This window comes from Taurulus bubalis (genome assembly GCF_910589615.1).
Source record: "Taurulus bubalis genome assembly, chromosome: 14".
NCBI classification, from domain to species: Eukaryota; Metazoa; Chordata; class Actinopteri; order Perciformes; family Cottidae; genus Taurulus; species Taurulus bubalis.
This window is the reverse complement of record NC_136602.1, coordinates 20,081,050-20,104,276: the sequence shown is the minus strand read 5'-3', so window position 1 is coordinate 20,104,276 and position 23,227 is coordinate 20,081,050. Positions and strand designations below refer to the sequence as shown.

Genomic DNA, 23,227 nt, shown 5'->3' with positions numbered 1-23,227 from the left:
CGTGGGCTCATGGACCATTTTCACCACCCGTCAAATCATTGTCTCTCAAAGCGTTTATTGCATTTCACAAGACTACAGACAGATAGGTCAATTGACGCAGGATTACACTTGTGTATGTGAAACCATAAAAATAAACCTGTGCTTTCAAAACTTCAGATTGTAGTTGGCACTGAAGTTTTGATCTAAAACTTCAATCAAATGGCATCTCTACTCTGAGAATTGGCAACTTCGAAGAGAAACCAAGCTGTAAAAACATTCATATAAAGTCTTGACGTCTCACCGTGTTCAACATTTTGCACTGTAATATGACATAATAGCGTATTATCATTTTAGAAGGCTCAATGGGGCTTTTCAAATTCCACTCCAGCGCAATAAAGGACTTTATCAGATTTTGGAGAAATTGGAAATATTCATCTTGGTATCTTCCCTCAAGCGTGTGTAGTTAACTAATTACATGGGTTTCAATAACTCACTGGCTGAGAAACGTATCAAAAAAGGGACGAATGTGTCACAATCCGAAATGCTATATATTGATAAAAATACATCAGCTATGGACAAAAAAGGTCTCTTCTCGGTTATTATTCTGTCCTTTTCTGAATACTTTCTCAGTCATACGATCTTACATCCGGAAGCTTCATAGAAAAACATATGGCGACTCTCAGAATTAATATATTAACCGACTTGAGTGTGTCTATTCAGTTTAACCCTTAAACACACACCTACTTTTTAATAACAGACAAAAGCTACAAATGAAAATAACATTGCTTGTAACTTTTCAGAACGTAACAAATGTGATTGACTCTACAGTGAAATATTGCATTTACATTGGCGCCTGACACTGAAACTAAATGTTTAATATTAAATAAATATCCAATTGTGCGGTCATGACTGACACTAAATCAAAACGGATTCATCCATTATCTAAAAGGGGATTGAATTTGAGTGGGTTTTGATGTATTGAAACACACTAATTAACTACATTAGAAAGCATACAGTTATTAACTGCACGTATGTATGCCGTGAAATGTTTCTGAAACTACTAACAGATCAACATTTAAAGTGAAGTACAATATCGCGACATGTTTTGCAAATTAAACAGCGAGTAAAATAGTTATAGAACATGCAATATTAATGCAATGTGATTTCACACGTGTAGAAATCCTCTTTAATGTGAAGTTGATCCTTTCTTTGTCTCAGGCTCTCTCTGTGGAGACCTTCTCTGAGTCACATAGTTAAAATCAGCTTATATGATAAATGGACTTGCATTGATAATGCGCCTTTCTCGTCATCTGACCACTGAAAGCGCTTTACACTTCACTGCACACAGCTTATTATATTTCACGAATCCTGAAAAGAAACCCATAAAAGGTTTCCCTTCAACTGAAAAGATGAAAATGTTTGAGAAGAATCCTGCTTGATGTCAAACCATCCTGATAAATCTTTTTTTTTTTTTTTTTTTTTTGATTGGCCTTAGGTCGGCAGATCATTAGAAAATGTAAAAACAGATGGATATAATTTTTGAGCAATTTGAACATAGCAACGGTGACACATAAATAGTACAGCTATAAAGAGGCCTAAGCTGTGTAGCCTCCACATTGCTCAGCATACAAACCTGGTATTTGCTGGCAGCCTATGAATGAGAGCGAGAACCCATGTTAACATCAGACATGCTTATAGTTATAGTGCCAGCTGGCATAATTTCTTAATCAATGAATACAACCATGTTATAAAAGTTATTTTCATTTTGGCTGGTGAGATAAGATTGTTTAGCATTTAAATAATATAGTATTTCTAGCTGAGGGCTTCACTCTCCCTTCTATGTACCATTTCCCTCCAAGAGCAACTTTTTGATGTTTTCCCCGTTATGATTTAGTGTTCTTAGTCATCTAAACCCGGACAGGTTGAGAAAGTGCTTTATTCCTTTATTCAAAAATAATCTGTGTTCACCAGTGCTTATTTAATTAAGCAATAAGGTACAAGAGTTGAAGAGGGTACTGAATTGAAGAGGCAGTACTGTATCGTCAATAATGTACAGTTCAAGGGTATTGTTAGGCCCGATGCGTAGCAGTACCGTTATTGTAGATACAGTACTGCCTCAAGTACCTTATTGCTTTTATAATACGGTTACCTGCGACATTATAAATAGTAAGTAAATGGTAAGCTGCCTTTCAGCACAAAATAGTTGTAGCCACCAAACGTTGTGTATCGCATTTCAGAGATAGAGAAAATAGTCCTGTATGTGTGGGAGAGGCGCACACACACACACACACACACACACACACACACACACACACACACACACACGAGAGAGAGCGTGAGTCTGTGATTTACTGACGGTAATTATCTCACTGGAAATCATCACGATTTTGTGATTAGCTATCGAATCCTTTTCATTCCTCATCTTAGTTTCCGGTTTGACTCACTCGCTCCCCGCTTATCTGCTCTCCTCTCCCCTCGCCCCCATTATTCACCGCTGCCATTCTCATCAAAAGTCATTCCCCCCAAATTATCAAAGTTTACACGAAACATGTTTGTTTGAAATTACAACTAACGGTCGCGCAAAATCAACCTGTTATTTTGAGTGCGCACTGATATGGAACGCTTTGGTAAATGTAAACAGGCGTACAGGACATTATGGCTCAATAAAGTACACCCCATGACTCACTCTCAACCAATCAGAACGCTTGATTTCATCTACCCATATTTTAATTGATAATATGTTGGTAAAATTGGCAGTAGGCACACTCAGACATTATTGATTAAATGTTAGCGATTAAATGTTGAAAACATGCCTGTAGATTCAATATCATTTCCAACCTCAACCATATCAACATAGTCTCATGGCCGTTTGTGAAATAGTCACAAAATGCAATATATTGGTTTTGGTGTACAGGGTAACGAATTGTCCAGTTTCTTTTCGTGGCGCTTGTAATGAATGATTTTTCGGGACATTGTGCTACAAAACGAAAGTTAGGTTTAGGCATCGCTGAGGGAAACGAGGTGATCAACACCGGTCACATGGTTGAAAGTCCGGTGTTTAAGGGACCCATCCGGTCCTCCATGAGCGGTCGTTGTTGATATTCAATATTGTGTTATTAGCTCTTAACGTTGCAGTCACATGAATGTGTTTAATTTCCACCACAAAAGAAGGATCCTAATTTGCATTTTCATGTTCATATTCTCTAAACCAATGGATTACATTTCGTGACTATTTCACAGCCACGATACTGTGCTTACCACATAGCAATTGCTCAGTGCCATTGGGCCGAGTCCTATTTTATCTTGTTATGTTCATGCTCCGATTCTTCTACTAAATTATTTGACTGATATGAAAATATATATTCTTAATCATCACTTCAGCCACGTCTTTATTTTCAAAGTTACTGTCATCAATAGCCTGCAGAATCAAGGACAGTGCTGATGTGACGGTGTCAACACAAACAAACTTCCTCATCATTTTGTCTGTGATGATTTTATAATATGAGTGACACAAAATAAGGTCAAACATGAAAACACATTACTGCTAACATACCGTGAAAAACAAAATAGGTTTCTAAAGCTTCTAGGGAAAACATTATAGCATTGCGTTTTCTAAGGAAATGGACATCAGAGATTGGTGTAACACGGCTGAAGCCCCATTTCTACTGGATTCATTTCTCCAGGGAAGGAGGGGAGATTTGTACATCACCTGCGCTGGTCAGGGATGTTAATCCTGCCAAGAGTGAATACATTGGTCATTTTTCACTTCACAATAAATACAGCGACATTTTCCTACTCTTTTATGGTGAAGTAGCTGGTCCTCCTGTAATTAGTAGCTGGTCCTCCTGTAATGCTGTGTTTTCAGAGATGAACACATTATACCTGCTGTTGTTATAATGTGTTCATCATCTCTGAAAACACAGCATTACATTTCTAAACAGGCGTCATTTGGTCAAACTGAGCACACATAATAATTATAATAAATGTTATTTGTCTAGCGCTTTACAAGGTATTCAAGGCATTTTACATGGTAAAGAAAAAAAAGAATCAGTAACAATACAAACGGTAAGAAACAAAAACATAATTAAGTAGCATCACAGGTTAAAAGCCAATTTAAATAAATGAGTTTTAAGTAATGTTTTGAAAGTGGCGAGTGATGGAGAATGTCTGAGGTGATGGGGAAGAGAGAGGGAGGGGCAGCAATGGAGAACGTTCTGTCCCCACAGGTCCGATGCTTGGACAGAGTAGCGGGGGTGAGGAGGTTGCGGGTGGGAGCGTGTCGGTGCAGGATGTCAGAAAGGTATGGGGTGTTTAGGCTTCTGAAGGGCTTTGTAGGTGATGAGGAGAATATTGAACTGATTATTTTCTGTATGGGGACCGAGTGGTTTTGAAGGACTGGGGTGATGTGGTCTCTGGTTCGGCAGTAGGAGAGGAGACGGGCAGCTGAGTTCTGGATGTGTTGTAGTTTGTTGATGGTTTTGGTGGATGTGCCGTACAGGATCCTGTTGCAGTGGTCCAGTCGAGAGGTGATGAAGGCGTGGATGAGTGTTTCAGCTGCTGAGGAGGAGAGGGAGGACTGTAGACGGGCGATGCTTTTAAGATGAAAGAAGGTGTTTTTTGTGATGTGCTTGATGTGACGTTCAAAAGAGAGGGTTGGATCAAAGATGACACCAAGGTTACAGATGTGCGTGTGGAAGCAGGAACAGAGGGAGAGGGAGAAGTTGTGGTGCGATTTGTTTAGTGATTTGGGGCCGATGATGAGGATTTCAGATTTGTCGCTGTTGACTTTGAGGAAGTTGGCTTGCATCCAGGTCGTTATATCTGTGAGGCAGTTGGTGACGGGGTAGTGGGTGGGATGAATTTGGTGGAGATGTAGAGTTGTGTGTCGTCAGCGTAGCAGTGGAAATGGAGACCGTGGTGGCCTATGATGTTGCCAAGGGGGAGCAAGTAGAGGATGAAGAGGAGGGGACAAAGTACTGAACCTTGGGGGACACCTTGAGGGACAATGGCTGTGTCAGATTTGGAAAAAGGAATCCCAACAGTTACACTCTGGCCTGAAAAACATATTAAAATGTAATAAAGTGACACATTAAAAGCTTTTAGCCTGCCACCCAGATCCAAGCAATGCATTGTGGGGCAGTTGATTATGTGCATTGAATTCAAGGGTCATAATATATTATACAGTGTGAATGCACTGCATACTCCATTTTACATGAATGGTATGTTAATATGTGATTCTAACTTTTATTGTTTTGGACTTGTGTTTGGGTAACGGAACTGCCAGAACACACACACAGTTAAGTGCATCGCAGCTGCTAAGCATAGCTTGGTGTTATCTAAAAGGTCTTTAAACTGCATCTACATTTTCAGGGCTCAATATTCAGATGATGCAACGCTGATATTTCAGAACGAGACTACTCTGAGGGAGCTACACATTGACAAACAGACCAGATCAAGCAAAAGGTTAATGAAGACGTTTTATTTCTCTTGAAGGTCCTTTCCATAATGTTGTCAGACACTTAAAATCTTCACTGATCCATTTGGCCAGGTTACAACGTTTCACAATCCTCTTTCAAGAGACTATGGTTCTGGAGGACATTTCATTTGGTGCCTTTACATTAGTGAGTTGCTCAAAGTAAGCCGTGTGCTGATGAAGCTGTCAACTTTCTTTTGTAGGCAAGAGTTGTGTGCATCTCAAAATGTATGCTTTAATTTCAAATTACGGAGCTGGCCGATTGCTGTAGATGAATAATGAATTTCATCATTTACTGTAATATGAGCACACATCTCCTCTCAGGGCAGCAGTGTGCATTGTCCAGAATAGAACAGGGCAGGAGTCTAATTACGTAGTTATAGCATTGGGGAGACCAAGCTAATCTCTGATGGGTTTCTCCAACAGATGTGTCCAATTAATGGCCCGACTTTGAAGGAGTTTAGATGCCTACCACTCTGGGATTTTTATTTCAAAGTAAAAGACCCAGCCTCGTTTCTGATGAGTAGACTCTATAGGCAGTTTTAATCACCACTTTCTCTTATCCAGTCATACACAGAATTGATCTTGAATAACTGCTGGAATATGAACTGATCTAAAGCCAATTGTGAATGTTTATGGCCTGGATAGAACAGATAGGGGTGATAGATAACGTGCCTGGTCAGAGCCATTACTTCACTGGCTGAGACACAGCAGGCAAGCTGCTTTGGGCAATCGGACGTAAGGGAATATTATCTTGTACAATGAAATAATAGACACGACACTGCAGTACTTCCTCTAATTAGAAAGAAATTGAGGAGGGGCACATGAAGGAGTGGTAAATAGGAGTATTGTATGCACGAGCAGAAATCCGGTTTTCTTTGAATAAACGAGTTTGGTTTGAGAGGACTTTTAACAGTCGTAGAAACAGGAGTTAAGGCTGGCAAGAGAACCTTAATAGATCCATGCAGACGCTCCCCTACTGCTCTGAGAGAAGCCTGTTACGTAGCATGTACATGCATTTAGGCTTATTTACCTCGATCCAGCAGGCTGGCTGACAGGCACGTCTCACTGCTGGATCCACATTGTTGTCTGGCAACCCCTCGAACAAAGAGTTTTGCAGAGTGGCCGGCACATTGCATAGGGTTACACAGAGAGTGCCGTGCTGCAAATGCAAAAGATGACAGGCAGAAACAGAAACACAACATCTGCATCCATTTATCACAGCCCGCCCTTCAGTGTTCATAACCTAAACTTAAATTATTAATCTTCGTTTTGATCTGCTGGTCGATGTGCCCCTGTGGCTCTGCCAGACACTCACATTCATTACTCCTCATCCTCAAATTGAAGATGAAGTCATGGAAAATATGCTTCAAGTCTTATGACCTTTCAGTTTATACTTTTTTGAAGCAAATTGGGATCAATGACATCGGAGTGTCCTTCCTGGCTTTTTAATTAATGGGGTTGAAAATAGAATGAATAGACTATTGAGATGTATTCCAGCCTCTTTGTTGATATTGTGATGCTTTTAGATATTGAAAGTTAAACCGCGGCATCAAAAATGACTTGACAACTCATTAAATATTTACCTGAAGCTTTCACACAAACTGTCATCCAGGAGCTTAAAGAAAATGTTTTAAATATTCTTAGATCCTAAGAGAAGATTTGCTCCCGTTTGTCACATGCAAAGTTCTCTGTGATTTCTGGAACACAAAACGTTGTTGATCGTCCCATCTCAATGTCATTTGTTGATTCAAGTCAAATCGCGAACATTTTATTCAGCTGGAAGCTTGTTGACGTAAAACGCCACCCTTCCTGCAAAAACATGAAGACTTATAGCTGAAATGTACCATTTGAGCTTTTACACAGCCCAGATTGGCGTTTATTTAAAACATGAACACACGGTACCAAGAGAAATACAAAAAAGCACTTTCAAATTAAAACACTTTTGAACATCCAAAAAAGATCAAATAAATCAGGAAACAGTCAAAAGTCCTCTTGAATTTCCTTCTGTTTTTAACTTGTCTACACAGCAAAGGGGTCGCACATAGTCTAGTCTGCACTTTGGTGGGAGAGGGGCAGGTGTCAGGATTTGTCGGGTGACACCACATGTCGAGACACTGAAGGGTTTTCACCTCCAAAGACAGCTGTGTGTGTTCTATACATTCTGTTTTATTGACCTCTGGTCCAATACATCGCTTAATAAAATACAGAGGCTATAAAAAATAGCTGTTCACTACTTCAGCATTAAAGACTCCTATATTTGTGGATATTCATAAATAATGTAATACATAGATAAATAGATATTCTTTGTGTGGATTATAAACTTTCATAAAAGCTTCTTTTTTTTCCTATCTCTCAGTAATACCAAATGATGAAATCTGGAGGGCTGCTGTCCGACCCTGACGTCCGGTAGCCAGCGCTAAAGGCCGAGAGTTCACATGCGGTTTGGTGCCGGTGTTTTGCGTCAATGTCCCCTCTGACCGCGCTAGTCTCTAGCTCCGCTGGCACTCGTTCTTACTGCAGGTGGCCTGGTGCTCAATCTGCCATGAGCCCTCCTCGTATGTGCAGTAGCAGATCGTACACTCATCAATCTTCACCTCTCGGCCGGCCGGTATGACCGTCGTGTCCGCGTAGCAATTCGGCCCTGTAGGTGGTACAAGAAAATCAGGGAAATTATGGAGCAACGTGGAAAACAAGCCTTATGATAAAGTGGTGCAGAGATGATGTATTTTTGGAGGCCAACCCAGAAGTTAGCGCCACACTGGCCAACGGGATTCTTCTAGTGGAGGGCTGTCATGGCCTGCTAAGCCTTCTCTGCTGGCCTAAACAGAATCACAAAGTTAAAGCTATTTTATAATTACATTTTTTTATTTTTTTTATTTATGGAATTAAAAGTGATATCTATTTTATAATGTAATTGTTTTTCACAAATACACTACATGTATTATAATTATTTTTCCCTATTAGCTTATTTTCTCATTGCACAGCTCCTGTCTTCCTGTGTTCCTCAGCTTCTGGCCAGCGCTCTGGTGCAGCCTGCGAACAGCTGATCCACTAAAGGCCCAGCTGGAAAATCCACGGCCCGCCACTGGATTCTTCCATTGAATTTTGGATTATTGCAGAAAATAAGCTCTGTGCCAAACGTTTGACACTTACACGTTGAGTTTAGAAAGGTGATCTTCACAAATGAACACCACATTTATGATTTTTGAAGCGTGAATCGGCAGTAAAAAGCTAATGTTAGGCTATAAACCAACTAGACCACAGTCGAATGAGCGTGAGTCTACACAACGAGGCTCTAAGGGCGGACTAGTCTGCGTGATGACGTATTTTTTTTACGGTAGCCACTTGTTAGCAACCGCCATGTTAAAGGCTTCATAATTCAGAAGAGGGGTATTTACTGACTGTTTTATATCATAGAACAAAATGTTAAAATCTCTTAAGCGTGTGTTAACAACAGACCTTATTGCAACCAAAAACCCATAAAAACAACAACTGGGGAATCACAAAGATACTATCAGTAACTAATTTCCGGGTTATGACTCATTCTTGCACCTCTCTATATATGTTTCAAAATGGAATCTGAAATTGGCCTTGTATATTTTCAATGCGTTTCTTTTACGTTATCAGAAAAATGCCACATTATTGAAGTAAAAAAACAACTTGATGATTGTTTATGTCTTATTGTTCAAAGTTGCGTACAGATATGGAGAAAAGAAAAATCCTCCTTATGTTGAGGTGGCACTCGTCTGTGTTATTTTTCTGCTATTAGACCCACCAAGGACACTGTTCAATGTGGGAAAATGCAGTCTAAGGACGAAACACAACTCAAAGTCCCATTCCTTTGTGCTGCTCGAAGGATCCCAATCATTTTGAAATCCATGAATTTACAGACACCCTTGTCAGTTTGGACGCAGGTAAAATATGAAATACAATAACCTGCAAATTCTGCTGCCCCTGTGAATAGAATATCTTGTGTTTCTTTTTTTTTGGTCAATAAATCTGGTACACATCAGGATACATAGCCTGTGAATCAGTGTGTTGACCCAGACGAACAGTATTATTGCAAATGTTTTATTTTACATTCACTAAGTGCCAGGGGACACTTTTTCCTTTATGTGCACTTCATAACCTGTGCCACAACCAAATTATTGAGTGATAAAATATATGAACAAATGACAGATTGGAGGCCGTGAGTTCATAAACGTAAAACACACCCTCCAGCCCAAATATCCACTCTTAGTTTTACGAGTCTGGAGTTGCCGTCTCTGTGAGCTTGTTATGCTGCATTAACATGGAATCAGGCAGACAACAGACTGACAACACCTTCTGGACGGCACTGGAAACCAGAATGGCTAAATGAAACCAGCACGATATGTTGCTATGGTGAAGGAACCAAATATATCAATTATAATTAAGTAATGCATGAAGCTCTAAAATGCGACTTTCTCTTAATATTACTTTGTAAACTTAAAACAACTTTCTCTGATGTGAGGGAGCAACATAGCAGTTGTAAATTCAGTACCAGAGGATGGCAGAAAGTTCGAATATTTTCACCGTTACTGTGCCCGGTATGCTCTGCCGGCCTTCTAAGCTAAATTGTTGCTGCCAGGCGGCAACCTCCTGGTCTGAAAGGTCAATGCGTAAGTTCTTTTAAAAAAAGCATTCTCTCCAATAGATTCCTCTGGTCGTAAAAAGAAGTCTGATTTTATAGAAGTCTCTAAGAAAATGATTCTACTTCTTATTTGATTTATTACCTCTAAACTTTGTAAACATGAGTTTATGGAATCCATCGCTAGTTTCGAGTCTTCTTCATTACAGCATGATCATTAAGTAAACGATGGTCCCATTTAGAGTCAAATAGACCATGAAGCAGGGTATGCTTGAGGTGATTTAAAGGTCGCTAGCATTGGGTTGTCAAATCCAGGAGTTGTCCAGAATCAGAAAAGGTTTATTGCCAAGTATGGTACACAAAAGGAATTTGGGTTGGTGCCGTCCATGTTTTTGTCTGATAACTTGCTTTTTAAGTTCATGCCACTTAACTGTACCCTTTCTGGTTTACATGTCTGTGTGTGTGTTCAGTTGCACTTCTGGTTGCAAAAAAAAACAAGACGGCGACTACCAAAATGCAGAATATTTGTAATTGTTTTTTTGTAATAATTACATTATAAAGTTTTCATAATGTTTCTATCTTAGTCTCAGATGCGACAAAGTGGTCACGTTCTATTAGCTAGAACAGATATTCGTGTGGATAGATAGATAGATAGATAGAAAAGGACACTAGCAGAATTATCCAGCTGAATATTTCAGCTTCCCACAAAGACTCCAGAATACATTGTGGAATGAAGGCCAATGAGACACAAGCTAGTTGGAAAGTAGGACAGGACTTCAGTTATTGTCATCTTTTAGTCACCATGTCTGTTGCAATGACCACATTCCCATACGGTGTTCAGTGCTGTTCTACATCTCATCTGGTTTCTTTAAGATAAGTTTCATGACATCCCAGCAAACTAGTGTGCAGGTAGTCAAAGAGCAGAATGAACACAAGAGACCAAATGCGGCGCCTTTCATTTCATCTCTGTGGGAAATGGGCTCTCACGTCTGAGCATTCATTTTGTTTCCCAAAATAGTAAGAGACAGAGAAAAAGTAAAAACAAAAGACGTGTGAACATTCTTCTCCTGGTGTCAGTGGCCAGTTCTGACATGATTTCATTCAGTATTAAACCAATGCTGATCAAATTTAACATTAATTGTACACAAAACTGGACTTGATTGAAGTGCTTTTAGGGGTATTGGCAGTTTCTGATATCTGCCACGAATAAGCACAATATGTGCTTATCTGCTTATCAAAATTGCTTTTTTCATTGGCCATCATTACCATGCCCTTCAGATCACCACTTGTGGTTTATTGGAGGAGAATTTTCATGCTGGAGAACAAGAACGAGATGCATCCTGGGAGTAGGGTGATTACGCTGAACTCTTCAGGATTCGATTCACATGATTATATCCTCCACTGCTTGTTCCAGGATTCAGACATTTAACTCAAGTTTAATTTTTTTCTACACTCTAAAATTTGATTCCATATTGAGAGGTTTTCAATGGCACTTTGTTCCACACTTCTTAGATTGGCTGCACCACAAATAAAGCAGAAATCTTGCTGAAGGCAGTCTTACATACATCACTTCAAGGTTGGAATGCACAGAGTGGGAATTGTGCAAAAAAAACAAATTAAGCACTCTTACGCAGTACTTTTAATATAGTTCTGAAGTGTACCCCAAGGGATCCCTTCTTTTTTTTGCAGGAAATTGGATCTCACTAATGGAAATGTTGATGTGGAAGCAGAGTTTGACAACAGAGTCGGTTTCCTGTATCTGTGTCACATGGGTTTCGCCACTGCCATTTTGAAACTAGCATTTCTCCATTTGGGAGACTAGCAGCAGGTATTGAGTCTATTAACTCTAGTTGTGTGAACACAGATTACAACCAATTATTTGAACACGCCATGACCATGCCCACTTTGAGACAGTAAGTGTTTTCCATTTCAAACCAATGGCTGGAACTTATCGGCCTAATACAGCGTCACCTTTGTAATAGAGCACCTTTTGGGTTAAGGTGGTTGATAAGAATTAAGCAACCGGCTTATTTTGCTGCTCCTTTCTATCCGACAACATTGCGAGTACTAAAGTTACACTTGCCAAGAATACGAATACGAAAATGTTCACCTTGTATCATCTCACAGCATCCTTTGGTACTAGGTGTGATGGGAAGACTTGTCTCGTGAGAGTGCCTCTGTCCTCAACCAGTGGCTGGAAGATATGAGCTCATAAATCATCCATTATCTCTCAAACCGCATTGCAAAATATAAACACTGTGGGAATTGCTTCCACAACATCAAGTATAGCATAACAATGGTTATTTTCCTTCGACTAACAAGGTCTTGAGCCACTCTGTTGTATAATTAAGATGCTGATAAATGGAGTCTTTCCGCTGCAGCCACCACATTTTATTGGACGGCAGCAAGCAGAGGGCGCGCGCAGGCACATCAATCAATGTGAACAGTTTGCAGAGGCCTGTCAAAACGTCAACCCCGACGCATTTATAAGTCTTCAGATGATCACGCACACACCCTATCTGAATAACAACTCTGGTTGCTGTCGGTACTGATTCATCATCATTAGCGACATTTAGAACACAGTTTCACAAAATAAAAGACGCTTATATTGAGGATATGCTAGGGGAGAAAAATGCGGGGGGGGGGGGGGGGGGGGGGGGGGGAACAATTGCACTTTACAAAATAAATCAAAAGAGCTTCCTTCTGAAGCTAGGATTAAGACACAGCACATCACTCCCGGTAGCATGACACTCCTTTGTGTTAATTAATTCATGGATTCTGAGCCACTGCGCTTACTCATTGCTGTTGCCCTATTGTTCTGCCATTCATATAACACCCGCCCTTTTGTCACCGCTTTTTTAATATATTATATCCTCGTCTCTCCATCACGCTCTGTCTTTCTGTGCCTCTCGCTCTCTGTGGCAGAAAGAGGTTTTTATAGGCTCGTCAGGCTTCACAAGAGCTTTTCAACAAGAGGCAGAGACAAATGGACTGTGCATGTGCATGAACAGTTGGACCCAAACTGTCACTACAGCGCGTCAGAAGTTGGCATGGGTAGCGTGCGAAAAACATGACCATTAGCACCTGTGGCTTTTGGCTCTGTTGCAGCGCCAGATAATGGACGGGGAAAGGAAGACGCATCCCGATCATCGCACCCCTTCTTTCTGAAATGTTGAAAACATGCAGAGTGCCATTATAAGGTAATGGAAAGAGAAGAATAACAGAAATCACTCTTCTTAATGCATTTCTTGAGTACATTTGCATTATAAATGCAGAATAATAAGGACCTTCCTTTGTGAAGACAGGAAGTGGGAGAGCATTGCCGGCAGAGACTTATTATTATAAAAATATGAATGATTTCTTTCGTAGATGCCGTGTGAAACGGGTGCGTGCTTTCAAATATGAACCGCCTCGCTTCAAAGCCGCAGTTTTTAATGAAGTGCCACCTCATGCAAATATTTGCATGTGTTGTCTCCAGCATACTGCGCCCACTGGTAAACTTTGTGGATGAACAACCCAGCTGCACGACTGTCACGACTGATGTGCTTCACCGAGAGATTAGTTTCAACCTCATAAACTATATATATATATATATATATATATATATATATATATATATATATATATATATATATATATATATAGCTCTGATGTCCATCTCATAGATCTTTTTGTTTAGTTTTGTCAGACTGCATATCTGTATTGTGACAAATGTATTTGGTCTGATTAGTGTTGACTTTTATTCAGAGGAAAATTCGGTGACCCAGCAGTTCTCTAATTGTTAAGACATAATGTGACTTACTATTCCCTCCATTACACTGACCTTTTTCTGTTGTGGCCATAACTCTGAAGTTCAGCCATGGAAAATTACTTTTAGATAATTAGATAAAGCTGTGTGATGAATTAAACCAAAAGGTTCATAATGTGAATTCTTTAAATGATGCAAAATGTCCTACTTTTCATTTCAAATTTGTATTAAAAAATAACCCCAAAAATATTACACTTTAGTTATTATTCCTGATTACATAATGGCCAAAAGTCAGTGTGGAACATGTTACAACACACACAAAAGCTGAAGAGAAAAAATTACAAAATTAGTCTGTTTTTCTTTGACACATCCGTCCACGCCGACAAACCCCACAAACCATCTCTGCTCAAGCTTGAATTAGACCTTACACGGACAGACTTTCGAAGCGTATTTGTGATACATTAAAAGCAAAAAATATTTCCCCCTAAACGTAATTGACGAAGCAGTTTTATTTTCTGGGAAACTCGTATTTAGGAGACCAGACAACAGTTGTTGTTTTAGGCATACCATTCTGTATGTAGCAGCTAAACGCATTGGAGTCCGAGTTTCAGCATAAAATTGTTGCATCCTAGCTAGAGACATCTGAAGAAACCTTCTAGCAACGTGCAAATTCAGCCGGCAAAATCAACGCCCGTTGACTTGTAACAACGAGACCTGCTTTTATTACCGTCTGTGTGAAATCAAAGATTAATTGTTTAAAACTTGGCTGGGATTTCAATAGTAAATGTACCCCGCTGTTATCATTATCATCACGCTGTTATCGTTGTAAACGTTGTGTGAACAGAAAGCGTGATGGTAACGATGGGAAGCAGAGCTTAAACAGTCAATTAGAAAGAAGCCTCTTCTGTCTTGTCAGGCTTCAAATCGACAAAAGACACAATTTCACATACATATAAACAACGCCCTTTCACTCATGGTTTTGTTTGGTGTCTGTATTCCTTCTTTAAAAAGGCACTCTGCTCTATGAGTCACGCCTCTCTTCATTTAAATGAGTCTCCATCCCTGCTGGCAACCACCATGTCTCGTGTTGCTCTATTTGAAGTGATTTTGGCTCGGGTTCAGGCTGTTTGTCACATCCCTCCCAGATTAGTGTTGACCCTAATGTCTGAGGAGTCTTGAAGAGCACCGCTTGTTTCCTCACGCGTTGCCAGGGCAATGCCCTGCTCAAGCAAAGGACAAGAGGGAGGGAGCCGCGGCCGAGGAGAGAGGATTCTCCCGTATAGATTTATTATTATTTTTGCTTCAAAAGCAGATTCTGCGAAAGACACAAGACACGCTTGGCTCAGAGTTGACAACAAACACTTTAACACCTACAGGATCCTGTAATGTAGAAAAAAAAGGAGAAAAAAAACACTGAAGTTTAGAGAGCATGTTTCCCTTATTGACTTGTATCAAAGTTCTTTACAGAATCAACAGCGCCTGATTAAAGTTATGATGGCGAGCGAGTGACAGAGCTAAACTTTAGGGAGTAGGAAACCATTTAATTGCAATGTCTTCCAGTGCTTTGAGATAATGAGTAAAATATGATGAGAACCTGCCTTCATTCACAGCTGTCCTTTGATATTCATGAACAACTGTCTGGGGTGGATGTTAGCGATACCTCTCACTTTCATCTTCCTCCCCTGGCTCTTCCCCAAGTGTCTCATCGCATACAGGCTGAATGACACATCTGAGACAGGGCGCTGTGCCCATAAGCATTGCTTTTGCATGCCTGAAAAGGCCAAGATAATGCCGGCGCATATTTGACGGACTAATCAAACATCAAAAATACCTCATTGTGATTTATATCAATAGGAGGAAAACGGTGACGACCTGACTTGTTGAATGAGAAACCAAATCTGAGGTTGTTTATGATCAGAGCTGTATACAATTTTTTTCTCATGTTCTTTTTCTCCGCCTTTTTTATGCTCAACGCTCTCTCGTAAACTCCACGACACTTTTTGGTGGCGTTTCGCATCTGGATGAGTGTTTAATTCTTTCCCAGTAATGAGCTTGGCTTTGATGTGACATGCCAGTTGCATCGGGGAGGTCTCAACATCTGTCCACGCGTCAAGCAACATCTGCGGACAAGACAAACAACCCCACCTGAGCGGGAACTCTCCGACGGCCTCCAGTAACCTTATTTTACATCGTCAGTATTTCATCACGGCTGTGCCGCTGTCTCTTATTGAGTGCTGCGTGACCAACGACGGCGAGATGGGAGTTTACAATCAATGCTCCTCATTGTTTAAATCAAGGAGTCTTTTAATACCTGGAAAAGACACGTCATGAATAAAAGACAAAGTGAAATCCGATGTGTGATGCCCATGATATTGACGCGAGCTGACAGGAGATCTGTGATTTCGTTTAGATGTATGTCTCGTTTACTTCTCTCGCTTCCAATTATTTGAGAAATCATCCTCTCTGTAGTATTTTAACATGTTTGTTTAAGGTGTCAAGTGTGAAATGAAGTGCATGCAAATGAAAGCATGTGGCAGCTAAGTCTTCAAAGAGAAATGTTGTTGATGGATTATTTTCCCCAGACAGAGACCTCCATATCATCCAGTAGACCAGAAGAGTCTGACACTCACAAAGATGCGTGTTGATTGCAGAGTGTGTTCACACTTTCTGTTTACACCGTGACAACCCCATCGGCCCTGGTGATCAAATCGGAGCCAGAAATATTCCCTGCCCAATGAGAGGTTGTTCAACACATTCTGCTACGACGATACTCAACTCGGTTTAATTAACAGCTCTGGTATGCAGAGCTCTCCTGAATACATGGCAACAACAGCAGGAGACATATAAATGAGAAGTCAAAAGGATTGGCACAAACCGGAAAATATGTTTATTTTCAACATACAAATCTCACCTGCTGCTGCTTTTTTTTAAAAGCACTGTAGGCTGACTGCTGTGCAAATGAGGCGAAAATGCTGCTCAAGGCTATTTTTGCATCTTCATAAATACCACTGTGCTCCTGTAGATTACTCTAAAAGCGAGTGAGGCCGAGCTGACAGTTTGCATGACGATGTAGGACCAGAATTCTAATTTGAGCAAAGTGCCGTACAGGCAGAGATGGGCAAAAATACATTTTGATACAAAATACCCCTCAAATAAATGTATCAAAATGAAATACAAAATACTGCTGCCAGAAATACTTTTTTATGGATTTTCCGTTTTCAAAAAATTTGGTTTAGCAAAGCATTCAGGTTTGGGCTATAATGTACACAAAGCTCTGGTGAACCCCGCAGAATGTCAGTGTAACGAAGCAAAGCTATTAAAAGACAACAACTTGATTGTGTGTGTGTGTGTGTATATATATATATATATATATATTTTTTAATTAATGATAAACCCCAGCACCCCCAAAACTGGGGGCAGAATTCTTCATCAGGAGGTCTTCCTCACTCCAAGTCCTCATACTTCCATGAATCAATACCAAACCCACTGATGTGACATAGCAAAAAAAAAACTGCAAAGCCTGGCCTTACAAGAGCATATAAGTCCATGTTGCATGTTTATAACACAATTCAACCATAAATATGAACATAAACCATAAATGACTCGAAAGTGATATATATATATATATATTGATATTTATATCCCTAGCCTGAAGCCACACATGATTGGCGCACCTTTCTGGAAAGCTTACGACCAAAACCACTGTGAGACAAAAGCCTCAGCAAGATATCAACCACATTCCATTTACAAAACTGAAATTTTTACTTATGAATATGACTAAATGAAACGATATTCCACACGGCCTTGCTTGGTATGTATTGATGCATCTGCTTGAGCAGAGGCCATCTGTGTTAGAACCAGAGGCGTCCAAGGTCCAGGAAGAAAGCTCGGGCATTTTTGCTTTCAGCGGACCTAAACCTACGGTACACGAAATATGCACTAAATTAATTACTAAAAAAATATTTAACTTCACTTAATCAAGGCAAACTTTGCAGAGATGCTGTTAGCATATAGTGCTATAGAAGAAAAAAACAATGTTGTGCATAATTAAAGAGAAAATACAGAAAATACTATTTTTCGGACAATTCTTTTTTTTATTTTTTATCATCAACCAATAACACATATACTGCTATATGAACCTCTTAACTAGTTTCACACATGTTTACAGTGCTAAGTGCCTCATACAGGTTCACACTGACATCATTATGACATAATAATCCTTCCATTTTGGTTATTGAGACCCAACAACTGAGTAGCCAGTGTAGTTGCCTTTCAGAACAACTAACTTTTCAAGCTCAAATTAATTTACTTTTAGATTCAAGGCCAATTTTTTATTAATTTAATTAATTCAGCAACTACGTGTTTCGTTAACTAATTCGTTGACGAAGCCTCTGCCTGGCTTTTTCTCCACCGAGACGGCAGCCAGAGCTTATGGGTAATGTCGTATTTAGAGGTGTCTGCCACGCCAAACATGACTTCTCAGAAACAAAGAGCAAATAAATCAAAAAGAGGGTGACATCTCAAACCTGTTCAACCATTCCTGAGTTTCCTCATTGTGTTTCTACAATGAGGAACATTGAGAATGTGATGAAGAGAAAAACTTGAAATGGGATTTTACATTTGGGCTACAATACTGTTTGTCCAGAACCAGCGGCTACGCCCACTTCACAACCACATTAAATGCTCTCTGCCTGGTTAAAGCACATATTGTCAAACTACACATGCTCAATTTACCACGCCAGTTTAGAAAGAGACACAAAAGTAATCATGCAATTGTTTTCACAGGCGGAGCACAGGTCGCAATGAGAAAACTGGTCTCAATGCGTCACATCCGTGTAGTGCCACTTCAACCCCAGAGAGCATTTCTCATTCAGACTGCGACGGTGTTAGTTGTGGTCAAGTAACTTGGCGTCTTAAACGTAGGGAGCTCTGTTTATTGAATAGTAAAATGTGGTAATCTTATGGTAAATAGGGGACTGATGCCATCTTAGAACTGAAAATCCTCATCGGCTGAATGGGCCCGTGGATTTGGGGGAACTTTGTGAGTATAGCTGCAAGCTCTTCTGCAGACATCTATGCACATGCTGTACTGTACCTACATCTGTCTGCGAGACGGATGTGCTTGCGAATGTAACCCCTCAAATCCACTGGGCATTTCACTGGGGGGAGGGGGGGCGCTGCCCAAACTCTGCACAAAGCACTTTCAGCATGATCAATATGTGCATTTCTAAAAAAGTGGATAAACAGCAAAAATAAAAGGGAACAGAGGACCAACATGTATTCCCCAAGATTAAAGGAGTTAAATATTAATAGAGTGAGTAACGCTCCACGACTACCAATGTTTTTAACTCTTAGTTGCAAGGTTACGGGATGGAAATTCAATTTTAGTGGGACAGTCATTACATGCAAATTTCTATAATGTTTTATGACTCTAAAATCAGACATGAATTATACTAATGTGATATGATGGATGTAATTATAATGAATTAAGTAGATGGTATATGCTGAATGAGGCCTTTTTGTTTATTCCATCAAATTAGATTATCTCTTTTGACGATAAACCTTGTTTTTGTGAATCTGCCCACACTCTCTGTTATTTTCTAAACCGTTATGTTCATCAACTAATGTGTTAAATGCTCCGTTCCAACAAACGGCATGGCAATCAAAGTGTCTCGCTTGCAGTTTTACTCAAAAATGATATTAGCGGTGGTGTCTTTCTAATAAGCGGCTCATACAAACGAAGCATCTTTATGTGGAACGCGCTGTGCAGCTCGTCTCTAGTCGCAAGGGATTTTGTCTCCATGCAGACAGCCCGCGCCACTTCAAGATCCCAAGTCAGAGATACATATCGCTAGTCATCATTCTTTTTGCTGAAGGAAGCAATGTTGCTGACATTGCCATGTTGCATTAGAGTCACACCAAGAAAACAAGGGGACATAATCTAGGACATGCTGTCTGGAATCATTCGAAACAACTTCAGATAATCGACTCTGAGCCGCGGAACTCCTCCTTCTCAGGCGGGCCGAAGCTCAAAAACCACAACACGATCCCGAACCTCCGAAAACTAGCAGCGAAAAAAAGAAAACCGAGCGAACCTCAAATCTCTGCACTAGACAGTGGCGACAGATTTGGAATTCACGCTGCAGCTTCCATCAGAATAACATAGAAATTAAGATTGAAAATTATTACGTGAGCAAAAAACACAAAAACAGGCCATAACCGATTATCCTCACTTAATCCTCATTTAATATGATCTCATTATTTCAAACATGCAATCTGACTGAAAACACTGCAGTGCAGCATGCTGCGTGCCCCGCGTCAGCAAAATGAGCATCGCGCCACCTTGCCCTCATGACTCCTCTTGAGGTGCCCTTGAGCAGAAACATTTGACACTGGTCAGCTCTGAGTGGAGCTTATTCAGCAGCCACCATGGTGTTCATCGCAGTGTTGCTCAAAAAGGAAAGGCTCTCTCCACTCACCGGTCTTGCAGATGGGACAGCACTGATCCGGCTCGTACTCCGGGTCCACGCACTCCGTCTGAGGGCAGGCCGCCACAGAGCACAGCACCTCCCCGCTCGGCTCACAACGGCACTTCTCGCATGGAGACACCTGTTGGTAGCAGAAAAGAAATAAGTAATTAAAACCCCCCCAACAAACGGTTCACACACGGATACACATACACAACAAAGACTCTTCTCCTTTTCATTAATGACTTGTTATCTTTGTGCCTGGCTCTTTGTTTGTCTCAGTGTATGTATCTCTATTGCCACTGCTTTGTCTCCCTGACACACACACACACACACACACACACACACAATAAACAGCACACACTCTTTCTGGCTCGTACGGTGTAATCGAGTGTGCATCCAATGTCACAAAGCTACATCTAGAAAGGGAAGTACCATCATTCTAAACTTCACTGTCAATGAATGCCTCATTTTAAAGAGGACAGAGTGGAAAATTTAACTCCATTTTCCAATCAGGGGACGTGGAGAAATCGATAGCAATGGGAAGGGAAAGAGAAATGCTTCCAATTTTCTTGGTGCGTGAACAGAAACATTAGAAATGATGGGTTATCCGAGCCTTCCTGTCAGTCTGGTAATAGAACAAATGTGGGACAAAAGCTGGGACTGATAGTATACGGTTTGAATTACATCCAGCCCCTCCACCCTCTGTGAAAGACTTCATTTAGCAGCCAATTGTAAGAGCCATACACCTTTAATCCTAACAAGAGAGCAAAGGTTAATTCCGCCATCGTTTCTGCAGATTGCACAGGCTCGCGCCTCCGCACGGCACTCTGTGAGAAATTGAGAGAGGCAGCACTCAATGCCCAAGAACTTAGCAATCAAGCATAAAAACCTGCCTGTTGCTTGGTTTCAAAGCACCCTCCTCTCCACTGCACGCCACAAAGGCTGACGTATGCCTCCTGTGGAAGTACTGCATTCTTTAAATTTCCCACAGCTGGATTTGACGTTAAGGCGTCAGTAACACGGTGAGTTAGAGGAGGATAATGCCTTATTAGCCGTGACCTCCTGCTGAGACTCTCGGGAGCATGAAGAGAAGCTTCAGGTGCTGGCGAATGAAGACGTAAAACCAAGACCGTGGTGCGACCCTGAGGCGAGCCTTTCAAAGAGGTGTCAGAAGATAAAACATGAAAGATCTTGCCGGCGCGTCTCCTCGCGCTCACAAACGTCAGCGTGCTCGGCGGAGTTGTAGCGTTACTATAACTGGAACTCTATCGCGTGTATCAACAAACTGAATATGGAAACACTCTGCTGAAGGCAGGCATCGCTAAATTCAGCCTCCGGTAATACACAGGCGTTGTGCGAGAAGAAAAAAAGACAAGTGCTGACCTTTGCCATTATAAATCTGCCTGCCTGCTCACTTGCATGCTGTGAGGCAAGGTAACTAGCTTCTGTGTAGTGCCTGTGATAAACTCAACCAAGCACCCAGGAGTGTTCTGTCAGCAATTCTTTCATGTCAAAAAATGAGTGAATGCGGTTAATGGGCTCACCTTAAACTCTTCCAGCGAGGCGTAGGTTTTTCCCCGGAACTCGCAGTAGTTTTTTCTCTCCTTGCAGATCGGGCAGCATTGGCTGGTGTCCACTTTAATGCAGCGATGGTGAACCTTGGGACATTCTGGCTTGGTGCACAGAGGGCCCTCGTCTGTGCAGAGGCACGGGCAGGTCGAAGGGCCCGGGGTGAACTGCTCACCGATGGCGAACACAAAGCCGCTCTCATCCATGCAGCCTTTCCCCCTGTAGTCTGGGTAGGCGTACTCGTCAATGGCGTCCATGGAGAGGGTGACGTCACTCGTGGGGCCCTCGTCTATTTGATTCAGGCTGTCCTGTATTGTCCACAGCTCCTGGGGCTTCTTGCCCTTAGATCCCTGTGTCTGGGAGCTGATGTTCGTCCTCACAGCAGTCCTGTTGGGGCCCAAAGCATTGATTTGAGCGCCGTATCCGAGGGGCTCCTCGGGGGCCTGCTCGTCCTGATGTTTTTCCTCCCTGGCTTGGGTCAACACTCTTTCCAGGCGCTCTCGGCTGGCTGGTAAGGTCACTATAGGGTTGCACTGAGCGCCGCTAATCAGAACCCCCAGAACAAAGAGAACTTCTGCTGTCATGGCAACGGAGTGCAGCATCTCTCCCCACCACCAGCGAGGTGGGAAAACACCTATGGCTCACATAACACACTTCACATCCCAAGTGTGAGCCAGTCCATCTGGAAAGAGAAAATTGAACTGGGGTTATGCACTCAGTATTTTGTCACTTTTTCTCCCAGGTGTGGGGTTTGTTTCATTTAGTCTCGAGGACAGTGCAAGAAATGCGGGCGACTTCCGAGCACTGCCCCGTCGTGTCAAGCAAGTATCCCGCTGAGTGTGACGCAAGTCTGTGAATTGGATCATCAGGACAGAGAGTATTCATTGGGCTGTGTTAGGAAATCAATACTGTAACACTTGCCCGCATCAATACCTCCCAGCAGTGACGGAGTGAGAGGAAAATGTCCAAGGAAGGACCTGAATCTAACACTCTTAAGCTCCTGCTCTTCTCATGGAACAAAGAATCAGGATCAATGTCTGCTTTTTTTTTTAAATGAATCGCAGTCAACTTTACAAAAGCAGAAATTGATTTGAAAATAGAACATAATTCCAGTCTGGAAAGATGTATCTACTATAGCTGACAGAAGTAGCTATATACATTTCAAAATGAGGCCAGATCTTTTGCAAAGTGCCTTATGTGCAGCAAAACTTTTTCTCTGACAAAGGCCCACTAAGTATCTCATTGGTTTGCTTTAATCAAAAGTAAAAGCACATCACTTTCTTCCCAGTTGTCAGAGGAGTCAATACACAGCAGCTCGAGTCGAGTGAAATCTCAGGATCAACTGTCGACGTTGCAGACACTGCACATTTTTGAAA

At 41.2% G+C, this 23,227-nt stretch overlaps 1 protein-coding gene across 1 annotated transcript; it reads right to left on the bottom strand.

Annotated features, from left to right (window-relative positions):
- Positions 1 to 7,944: 7,944 nt before the first annotated feature.
- Positions 7,945 to 22,453, bottom strand: vwc2 (von Willebrand factor C domain containing 2; the record flags this gene model as incomplete). The annotated part of the gene is made up of 3 exons (XM_079230197.1): positions 7,945 to 8,096; positions 20,292 to 20,421; positions 21,827 to 22,453. 3 exons carry the CDS (start codon positions 22,451 to 22,453, stop codon positions 7,945 to 7,947), a joined length of 909 nt encoding a protein of 302 aa, XP_079086323.1.
- Positions 22,454 to 23,227: the final 774 nt, after the last annotated feature.